The sequence below is a fragment of the Pongo abelii genome, chromosome X (genome assembly GCF_028885655.2).
Source record: "Pongo abelii isolate AG06213 chromosome X, NHGRI_mPonAbe1-v2.0_pri, whole genome shotgun sequence".
Lineage (NCBI taxonomy): Eukaryota > Metazoa > Chordata > Mammalia > Primates > Hominidae > Pongo > Pongo abelii.
In genome coordinates, this window is record NC_072008.2 from 68939657 (window position 1) to 68951684 (window position 12028).

At 37.4% G+C, this 12028-nt stretch overlaps 1 protein-coding gene across 4 annotated transcripts in view; it reads right to left on the reverse strand.

Moving 5' to 3' along the window:
* The window catches only part of MTMR8 (myotubularin related protein 8), a 131974-nt gene that overhangs the window by 54027 nt on the left and 65919 nt on the right, over nucleotides 1-12028 (reverse strand). For 3 of the 4 annotated variants that reach the window (XM_063721109.1, XM_063721108.1, XM_002831730.5), the window contains 2 exons: nucleotides 9361-9561; nucleotides 6575-6703 (listed from right to left, as the gene is read on the reverse strand). In XM_063721109.1, the coding sequence (XP_063577179.1) occupies nucleotides 6575-6703; nucleotides 9361-9561 (330 nt within the window). The remainder of the gene's footprint in view (nucleotides 1-6574; nucleotides 6704-9360; nucleotides 9562-12028) is intronic. The other variant, XM_054544654.2, reaches the window with a different exon arrangement.

Genomic DNA, 12028 nt, shown 5'->3' on the forward strand with positions numbered 1-12028 from the left:
CTCCCGGGCTCAAGTGATCCTCCATGTTAGCCTCCCAAAGTAATGGGATTACAGGTGTGAGCCACCGTGACTAGGCCCTGTTTGCTAGTATTTTGTTGAGGATTTTTGCATTCGTGTTCATCAGGGGTATTGGCTAGGGATATTCCTTTTACTGTTATGTCCTTCTCTGGTTTTTGTATTAGAGTATGCTGTTTTTATAGAATGAGTTTGGATGTATTGTCTCCTCTTCTCCTCTTCAATTTTGTTGACTAGTTTGAGAAGAATTGGTATTCATTCTTTAAATGTTTGGTAGAATTCAGCAGTGAGGCCATTGAGTCCTGGGCTTTTCTTTGATTGGAGACTTTCTATTATGGTTTCAATTTAATTACTCACTGTACACCTTTCCCTCACCAAAACCCAAGCTGCAGCTATACAGTGCCATCTTGAAAACAGAGCCACAGCTAGCGTGTATCCTGCTCCAAAAGCCACCAATAACTGCATCTTTTCATTGCTGAAGCTGCACTGCCATTACACCACCTTAGTGGTGGTGCACCATTCCCCAGCCAAGCTGTTACAGCACTCTATCCTCTGAGAACAAGCTGCCTAGGAAGGGCTCTGTCATGCACATTCGGGTGACTGCAGCAACCAACCCTAGCCTCTCAGAGCCTAAGTCCACTGCTCCAGCACAAAGGCAAGTGGTACTCTGTCCCTAGAGAAATAGGTAATCTTGCCAAGTAAAGAAACTGAGTACTGCCCAATGATGTGCACAGTCAGCACACTCACCAGCCAGGTTCACTGTCCATGTGCAACCTGTGCGCTCACTAGCCAGGCATGTTGCTTCCAGGTGCCCCTGCCCCAAGTTGGTGATTTGTCCCCCATGTGACAATGGCATACCAGCCAGACATGTTGCTTCCATGGAGCCCTGCCCCAAACTGGCAGACTTCTGCTGCCTACATACTTACCAGCCAGGCATACCAATTCCAGGGGGTACCTGCTCAGAGTGACATGTACACTGAAAGTGAAGACATGGAAAATGATATTCCATGCAAATGGAAACCAAGAGAGAGCAGGAGTAGCTATAATCATAACAGATAAAATAGGCTTTAAGGCAAAAACTATAAAAAGAGAAAAGAAGTTCATTATATAATGAAAAGGAGTTATTTCAACAAGATGATATGAAAATTTTTAATATGTATACACCTAACACCAGAGTACCCAAATAAATGAAGCAATTATTATAGATCTAAGGGAATAGACTGCAATAAAATAATATAAGGAGACTTCAGCATGCCACTCTCAGCAATGGACAGATCATCCAGACAGAAAATAAAGAAACATCACATTTAAATGACACACTAAATCAAATGGACCTATCAAACATTTACAGAATATTCGACCAAACAGCTGCAGAATAAACAGTCTTCTCAACAGAACATGAAACTTTCTCTAGGACAGATCATATGGTAGCCTGTAGAACAAGCCTTAACAAATTTAAGATAATCAAAATCATTTCCAGTATTTTTTTATCACAATGGTATAAAACTAGAAATCAGTAACAATAGGAACTTCTGAAAATTCACAAATATACATGGAAATTAAACAACATGCTCTTATATGACCAACAGGTCAATGAAGAAATTGAAAGGAAGTTTAAAAATTTATTGAGAGAAATGAAAATGGAAATACGACATACCAAAATCCTTGGGACACAGCTAATGCGGTTCTAAAAGGAAATCTTATAGCAATAAATGTCTACATTGAAAAAGAAGAAAGATCACAAATAAAAACCTAACAATGCACCAAAGGAATTAAACATTTTAAAACCCAAGTACACCTATAACTAGTAAAAGGAAAGAAATAATAAAGAGTAGAAATAAATGAAAGTGCCCAGGCACAGTAGCTTATGCCTATAATCCCAGCACTTTTGGGGAGGGCAAAGTGGGAGGATCACTTGAAGCCAGGAGTTTCCACCAGCCTGGGCAACAAAGCAAGACCCCATCTCTACAAAAAATTAAGATTAGCCAGGTGTGGTTGCATGTACCAGTAGTCCTAGCCACTTGGGAGGCTGAAACAGGAGGATCATGTGAGCTCAGGAGTTTGAGGCTACAATGAGCTATGATTGCATCACTGTACTGCAGCTTGGTCAACAGAGTGAGATCCTACCTCAAGAAAGAAAGAAAATAAAGAAAAGAGAGGAGAAGAAAGAGGATGGACTTGGTGGCTCACACTTGTAATCCCAGCACTTTGGGAGGCCAAGAGGGAGGACTGCTTGAGGCCAGGAGTTCAAGACCAGCCTGGGCAACATAGTGAGACCCCCATCTCTACAAAGAAATTAAACAACTAGCCAGATGTGGTGGCATGCACCTGCAGTCCCAGATACTCAGGGAGCTGAGGCAGGAGGATCACCTGAGCCCAGGAGGTCAAGGCTGCAGTCAACCATGATTGTGGCATTGCACTGCAGCCTGGGTGACAGAGCAGGACCCTGTCTCAAAAAAAGAAAAGGAAAGAAAAGAAACCCAGATCTTATAAAACAGCCCTACCCCTATCTCCCTTCGCTGACTCTCTTTTCGGACTCGGCCCGCCTGCACCCAGGTGAAATAAACAGTCTTGTTGCTCACAAAAAAAAAAAAAAAAAAAAAAAAAAAGAGAGAGACTTAAAATAAAATAGATCAATGAAACAAAGAGTTGTTCTTTTTGAAAAGATAAACAAAATTGAGATGCCTTTAGCTGGCCTAAGAAAAAACAGAGAAGACTCAAGTAAAATTAGATACCAAAAAAAGAGATACTACAACTGATGCTACAGAAATAAAAAGCATCACAAGACAGTATCAGGAACAATTCTATGCCAGAAAACCCAGATAACCTATAAAAAATGGATAAATTACTGGTCATATGCAACCTTCCAAGATTAAAGAATGAAGAAATAGAAAATCTGAACAGACCAATAGTGAGTAATGAAACCAAAGCAGTAATAAAAATCTCGCATCAAAGAAAAGCCCAGGACTTGATGGCTTCACTGATGAATTCTACCAAACATTTAAAGAACGAATACCAATTTTCCTCAAACTAGTCGGCACAACTGAAGGGGAGACAATATTTCTAAACTCATTTTATAAGGATAGCATTACCCTTATAGCAAAGCCAGGCAAGGACACAATTAAAAAAGAATATCCCTGATGAACACAAATGCAAAAATCATCAACAAAATACTAGCAAACAGAATTCAACAGCACATTAAAAAGATTATTCACTATGATCAAGTGGAACTCATCCCAGGGATGCAAGAATGGCTCAACATATGCCAATCAATAAATGTGACACAGAACACTAATGGAATGAAGGACAAAAACTGTATGATCATTTCAATAGATGAAGAAAAGGCATTTGGCAAAATTAAATATCCCTTCATGATAAAAACAACACATTATGTATAGAAAGTATGTACCTCACTACAAATAAAAGCCACATATGACAAACCCACAGCTAACACCATATTGAACAGGGAAAAGTTGGAAGCTTTTCCTTAAGATAGGGAACAAGACAACAATGCCTACTTTTACCACTTCTATTCTACTTAGTATTTGAATTCCTAGCCACAGCAATTAGGCAAGAGAAAGAAATGAAAGCTATCCAAACTGGAAAGGAGGAAGTTAAACTATCCCTGGTTGCAGATGACATGAGTGTATACAGTTGGCCCTCAAACAATACCAGTGTTAGAAGTGTCAGACCCTTGCACACTGGAAAATCAATATATAAGTTCTTACTTACCAAAAACTTAACTACCAGTAGCCCACTGTTGACCAGAAGCCTGATCAATAACATAAATCATTGATTAACACCTATTTTGTATTTTATATGTATTATACACTGTATTCTTATAAGTTAAAGAAAAAATTATTATTAAGAAAATCATAAGAAAGAGAAAATACATCTACTATTAATTAAGGGGACGTGGATCATCATAAACATCTATATCTTTGTCATCTTTGTGTTGAGTAGGCGGAGGAAGAGGAAGAAGAAGGGTTGGTCTTGCTGACTCAGTGGTTGCAGAGGTGGAAGAAAATCCACATATAAATGGACTCACACATTTCAAATCTGTGTTGTTTAAGGGTCCACCATATACAGAAAACCCAAAAGACTCCACCAAAAAACTGCTAGAGCTAATAAACAAATTCAGTAAAGTTGCAAGATACAAAAATCAGCAGTATTTTTATACATCAATAGTAAACTATCTGAAAAAGAAATCAAGAAAACAATCCCACTTACAATAGTTACAAAAAACATATACTTAGGAATAAGTTTAACCAAGGAGGTGAAAGATCTTCACACTGAAAACTATAAAACATTGATGGAGGAAATTGAAGAGGACACAGATAAACAGAAGGCTATCCCATCTTCATGGACTGGAAGAATTAATATTGTTAAAGTGTCTACACTACCAAAAGTGATCTACAGATTCAATGTAATCTCTAACAAAATACTAATGGCATTTTTCACAAAAACAGAAAAAAGGATCCTAAAATTCGTATGGAACCACAAAAGATCCTGAATAGCTGATGCAAACTTGTGGGGGAAAAAGAAAGAAAGAAAGCTGAAGATATCACACTATCTGACTTCAAAATGTACTACAAAGCTATAGTAACCAAAATAGCATGATACTGATCTAAAAATAGACACATAGACCAATGGAATAGAGAGCCCAGGAAAAAAATGCATATACAGGCAAAGGTGTGAAGAACAAACATTGGGGAAAGTACAATCTTCAGTAAATGGTGCTGAAAAAAAAAAGGATACCCATATGCAGAAGAATGGAACTAGGTACATATGTCTCATCACATATAAAAATCAACTCAAAATGGAATTAAAACTTAAATGAAAGACCAAAAGCTATGAAACTACTGGAAGAAAACATAGGGAAAATACTTCATAATATTGGACTAGGCAATAATTTTTTGGCTATGACTCTAAAAGTACAGGTAACAAAAGCAAAAGTAGACAAATGGGATTACATCAAACTAAAAAGCTTCTGCTGCACAGTAAAGGAAACAATCAACAAAGTGAAGAGACAACCCACAGAATGGAAGAAAATATTTGCAAACTACCCTTCTAAAAAGGATTAATAACCAGAATATATAAGAAACTCAACTAAATAGCAAAGCAAACAATCTGATTTTAGAATGGGCAAAAGATCTGAATAGACACTTTTCAAAAGAAGACATACAAATGGCCAATAGGTATATGAAAAAAATGCAACATCACCAATCATCATGAAAATAAAAATCAAAACCACAATGAGATATCATTTCACCAAGTTTGAATGGCTATTCACAAAAAGACAAAACATATCAAGTGCTGGCAAGGATGTGGAAAAAAGGGAACACTCACATACTGTCAGTGGAAATGTAAATTCGTACATTCATTATGAAAAACAGTATGGACTTCCTAAAAATATAAAAATAGAACTGCCCTATGATCTATCTGGCAATCCCATTACTGGGTATATATCCAAAGAAAATGAAGTCATTGTGTCGAAGAGATATGTGCACTCCCATGTTTATCGCAGCACTATTCACAATAGCCAAGATATGAAGTCAACCTAAATGTCCATAAATGGATGGACTGAGAAGGAGAATGTGGTATACATACACGAGGAAATACTATTTTAGCAATAAAAAAGAAAGAAATGCTGTCATTCACAGCAACACAGATGAGCTTGGAGAACATTATGTTAAGTGAAATAAGCCAGCCACACAAAGGCAAATACAGCATAATCACTCTATACATCATATGTAGTACAATTATTGTGTCAATTAAAATTTAAAATGTAATAATAGCAAAAAAATACAATAAATACTCAACTGGAAATAGAAGAGAACATCCTAAACATGAAAAAGGAAATTTGTGAAAAACCTACAGCTAACATCAATACTCAATAGTGAAAGACTGAAAGCTTTCCCCCTAAAATCAGGAACAGGACACCAGTGCCTCTTTTCACTACTTTTACTCAACACTGTACTGGAAGTTCTAGCCAGAGCAATTAGGCAAGGAAATAAAAGATATCCAAATTGAAAGTGAAGAAATAAAATTCTCTTTTCAGAGATGACATGATCTAATATTTACAAAATCCTAAAGAATCCACAAAATAAGCTATTAGAGCTAATAAACATATTAGTCTCTGTTTTGTACTCTTTGTCAGTGCTTCAGCCTGCAGAAGCTTTGGAAAAATATAGCAAACATTACCAGCACACTCCTGATTTCTCTCATTTTTCTTTTCTTTGTTGGGGAAGGGAAAGAAAAGTAGAAGATACAGAGGAAGAGTAAATGAATCAAACAAACGTTATCTTGACTGGTTGTATTCCTACAAATCAACTATAATTTCTTATTTATTTCCCTAAGCAGGTAACAGCAAAGCCCTGAAAACCAAAAGGAATTGGGCTCTTGTTTTCAGAAGCAGCAACGTATGGGTGATATGAGGACAGAGTATCCTACTCCACAGCCAGGCTTGTACAGATGGTGGCAGCTATCCAAGGAGAAGCAAGGAAGCTGAGACCCTGGGACTTGCTATAAGAAAGGAGGGAAAAACTTAAGAACTTACTGAATGTTGTAGGGCACAGTACTAGGACTGAGTACCCCATACATAGTGAAGCCTTTATAGAGAGGGTTCCTGAAGTCTGGTTTCCTCTGAACCAAGAAAGGCCACACAGAATGTGTTTTCTCATAGACTCTGTTAGAAAAGAAAAACAAGCCAAAAAATTAAAAGCAGTAAGCAAGTAATCTCAATAGTCCTGTTGAACTGATAAGCAGCAAATTTTGCTAATAAGTAACCCAACTCAAGAAAGGAGGACAGGATATGACAGAAGAAAAATAAGTGGATAAAAAGTGTTGATGGAGTAACAAATTATCTGGGCTTCAATTTATCCATCTTTAAAATAAATGAGAGGTTAGAAAGAGTTCCATATTGGAGAACAGGAGATTCTAAGTCCAGTCTCTGTGTGGAATAGCTGTGTGATCTTAAGAAAATCCCGAGTTTTTTCTGGGCCTATTTCCTCACCGTTAAATGTGACCTCTAAGTTATCTTCCAAAACAAGTATTTTATGAACTAATGACTTTTCTGGTTTTAAAAATTCTGGAATTGCTTTTACAAGTCTGGTAAGTTAAGAGATAGGTTCTATGGGGTGAATTTCTGGCTCTTCTATATTTCATTTTACTTAAAGCCAGCTTCTCCTCCCTTCAGAAGGTTTAAGACAGTGAAAGACAATTGGAAATTTATACTAGAAAATGTCATGAGTTATCCCAGGTGGACAACTAAAGATAATGGCATTTATATTACAAAATTGATTCTTGTACTTTAGTTGAGACCATGGGGAGGCTGCTTAACCAGTAAGCAAGTCCCTTAGTTAACACCTCAAAATACGTGAGATCCACTGGTTCCCAAAGAGAGTTGCTGTATAACCATCCATGAGAAGGTCATTTGCACACACACCATGTCAAAGGAAGCTAAAGGAGAACTGAAGAGTGATATAAGTGGTAAGACCTAAAATTGTAGTCTTGTAACTTTTACAATTGTCAGAGCATTTCAGTGAGGCCAAAGGCTTTGTATGTCCATCTTTCTCATTTGCTGTTGGTTTATAACAGAAAAAAAAATATTGCGTTGGTAAGGTAACTAATTTGTTGAGTATTTACTATGTGTTCAAACACTATTCCAGACTCTTTACCTAAAACACCTCCTTAAATTTTCCCAATAAAACCGTGTGAGATATTTTAGCCCAAAATTACTAATGAGAAAATGAGACTAAATATTAATTTGCTCAAGGTCACATAGCTAGTAGGTGACAGAGCCAAAGTTTGAACCCAAGTCTGCCTGATTCTAAAGCCCATGCTTTTCTGTTCATGAATGAATGACACTGCTGTTTATTTTAAGTAATCACTATTTTAAAATATGTTAAAATGTTCAACTGTTATGTTTTTTAAATGGATATTCAGATTTGTGTGAAAAATACCACATATATTGACCTGATTTTAAGAGAAGGAAAAAGATTATGGAAAAGATTCTGGGTTTTAATGCATAGGTAAACAAAGACAGAATGAATATCTTAAAAGAATTTGGGGAGAAAGTGACAAAGGTCTAGTTGTAAAGACAGAGAGAGAGAAACGTGCATGGCATCAAGAGAGAAACTACCAAGTAAGTACAAATGTTGAAACAGAAAGACTCATTATTGTTCTCTATGTTGACAGGAAAACCAAATCACAGAGAAATAATGTCATCTTGCTATGCTATAAAGGGGCCTGAGGGTTGGGCTAACTACTAACTCAGTCAACAGCTGTGAAATAGGAGTGAGTTGTGAAACAGCTACTTTCCTATTTCTTTTTCTCTGTCTCTAAAATAATGAAAATACTGTTCATAGGAGCTCTACCTTGTCAATTTTGAAAAGTACTTATGTCTCATATATTGCCAAGCTGTTAGTTTAAGTGAGGGGTGCAAACTCAACTGCCTACTAGAACTAGGCAGATAACATTAGAAATGGGCTAAGAATAAACTATAGAGAATGGTAAGAACTGCAGTCAACAAGAGTGAGTTTGCCTTATCCAAATGGAACAGCTACTATTCAGCTCTAGCTGTTTATTATCATGAGAAAATACAGTCTAGTGTTGCCAAAGCTCCTGATTTTTCAGAACATTTAGAAAAAAACATCCTAAAATAACTGGATTTTAATGTGAAATCTACTGACATTTAAATGTTAGCAACTAGGCATAAGAATGACACAATGGACTTTGGGAACTCAGAGGGAAAGGGTAGGAAGCGGGTGAGGGATAAAAGACTACAAATTGGGTTCAGTGTATACTGCTCAGGAGATGGGTGAACCAAAGTCTCACAAATCACCACTAAAGAACTCATTCATGTAACCAAATACCACCTGTTCCCCAAAAACCTATGGAAATAAACAAAAATGTCAGCAACGAATTAGGAGTTTTAAAAAATACTCCACAGACTAAACAAACCATGCCTGTTGGGTTGGGTTCGGCCTATGAGCTGCTAGTTTGTAATCTCTGATATGAGTGAGAAAGGACTGTAGATAATGACTACTCATACCTGCACAGCAATTAATTATTTGCAAAGGGCTTGTACATCCATTATTTTACTGGATCCTCATGATTGCTCTAAAAAGTAGGCATTATTATCCCTATTTTACAGATGAGATATCTCAGGGTTCTGAGAGATCTCTGTGCAAACATTGAGTGCTTTATGCTTCAAAAGTTCTTTTTATTATTGTTATCTCCGCCCCTTTCTTGACTGCTATGCCAAATTCAGGGTGGTAGGTACATTCTTTTTGTACTGACCCCCTTCTCCCTGTTCAATGTCTTCTCGCAAAGTAAATTCACCTTAGATCTTCTCGATCCTTCTGGCAGTTACCAAGGAAGTTTCCAAACTGGCAGGAGAAAACATGGTCATGAATCTCTAGCAGGAAGTTTTCATTAAACTCAAAGGCACAGGGAAACTGTTCCATTAATTGCCAGATACAGTCTAGGAACTGGGTGAAGATAGGGGACACTTCTTTAGAGTCCCCATCGAGGTGGCCACACCTGAGAGATGCAAATAAAGGTAAAGAAAGACACTAGTTAGCATTAAGGATTACACTGTTGGGAATAGGCTGTAAGAGGGTCATCTTTTGTCTCTGTTGGTAGTGGCAAAACACCTCATACCAAAATGCCAGCCAGAATCTCAAAGCTAGTCAATCCCAGCAGACCTCTTAGCTGCTGGTGTCCTTCACTGTCATCCATACTGTAAACCCTTTGGTCATCTAGTCTATTTTTTTATACACCCTCTTTCCAATAGAACTTTCTGCAATGATGGAAAATTTCTACAGTTGTGTTGTCCAATATAGCAGCCTCTAACTGTTAAGCACTTGAAATGTGGATACTGTGACTGAGGAACCGAATTTTTAATTGTATTTAATTTTAATTAATTTAATTTAAATAGCTACATTTAGCTCTATGTGAGCAATGACCACATCTATATTGTTTACTGCATAGTGCCTGGCACAAAATAGGTATTAAAGAAACATTTATTGAGTACATGAATGAAACCTCATCCCAGAACTGTTTAATATTTCCTCCCCACAATGCTCTCTTTACCAACCCTATCATCGACTGAAACACTATTCCACTGGAAACGAACACGGCACTCTCAGTTTCTACACTGAATGTTCTCTACCTTCTGATATAATTACAACCTGGCTTACAAGGATACCACCTTTCCTTGGGGTCAAATAAAAATGGAGACTGCTGATCATTCCACTTTCCACATACCATAATTCTAAAACAAAGCAGAGGTGGTTTTAGCTTTCTCCTTGCACCTACTGCTGCTTCTGCTGCTTCCAAGCTACTATTCTTTTCATGCCCTTAAAAACACTTCCTTTATGGGTCATGCTATTTAGCTTATTTACCTTCTCCTTCCACAGTGCTGTCTTCTAGAATCTCTGTGTCACTTCCCTACATTCTCTGAATAATCTGATGGTCTTAAGCTTTTTTGTTGATGTAGATGACTTACACTAGCTCAACAGATTCCTTAACTAACGCAAATCAAATTACCTTCACTGATCTTTACCTCTACTCCAGCCTTTTGAATCCACTGGCCACAGGCTGGCTAGTAGTTCTTACTCCATCTTTGAAATCTTAATCACAATGTCCCACTCTGAACACCATATATTATATTTCCAAAGGCTGCTCATCTTCTTAACTCCTGCAGACCTCATCTCAGGACATCTCCACATGCTAGATTCCTGTTGGCTTCTCTTTTTCCTTATCCTAAATTCCATGATCTGCCCTATTAACTACTCTCTCCGCATTTTGTTCAACTTTCTGGTCTTTCTTGTAATTATTTTCCTTCTAAATCCAACCACAGATCAGCCTGAAAAGCTATGTTCTCTGCTTCCACATCCTGACTGATTAATAATGCTCAAGGAAATTATAAAATCATACAAATTCACACCATTCAAATTGAGTCTCCACATTTAGCTGTGTTTTAACTGCTCTCAAATAATCTTTGTGTAGGTCCTTAACAACCTTTTCTCATTACCTTTACAGCTCATACAAATTTTCAACTACCTTGTCAAACCCCTAATCCATTTCATATCTTCCTTCACTCCAGTGCCACTGAAAAATATCAAGGCCATTAAGTAGAAAAAAAAATTTCTAACTTCTGCCTCTAATATTCACATATAGCACCTTTTCTGCCTGTCTTTCCACCTAATCTCCATGGAAAAGGTGTTCTTCATTATAGCTCAGGCTAATCTTTCATTTGGACTGGAACTTTCACCCATTTGTCCAGAAGTCTTACTCTACCAAAAACTCACTGTCTCTTTCATATCTTCAACCTTATCTTCTTTAATGTTTCTTTCTTCTCAGCATAAGAAACTGCTCAAATATCTCCTGTCTTGAAATACACTTCCTCAGACCCAAACCTGACTCTTTCTCTTCTACCCCCTTCAGAGCCAAGGTTCTTGGAAAGAGATTTATATACTCACATTCCACTTCCTCATCCCTCACTCATGCCTCCATTCACAAACATTTGGCTTCTGCTTTCACCACTTTACTCAACCAGTTATCACTAAAGATCATTAAAACCTGCATATTGCCAAAGTCGATTCTTGGGTTATTCTGAGGCATATGACACTGCTGACTACTCCCTTGAGATTCTCCCCTCTTATGTTTTTTCTTTCCTATCCTTAGATTTATTCTTATCTCACTAATCACTCTTTCACAGCCACCTTCATGGACTTCATTCTTCACTAGACTTTCAGGTGTCAGTATTACCCAAGGCTCTGTCCCACCCCTTGGCTCTTCTTCCTCTATAAACAATTTTTTGAGTTACCTTATCTGAATCCATGGTTTAAACTACCAATTACATGCAGATAACTCTTAAACCTCTATACCACCTCTCTATCCAACCCAGAACTAGTGAGCTCCAGATTACTACTGAATAGTCTCCCTACTGGATATCTTCTCCTGGATGCCCCATGCCAAATAAGTCCCAAACTGAAGCCATCTT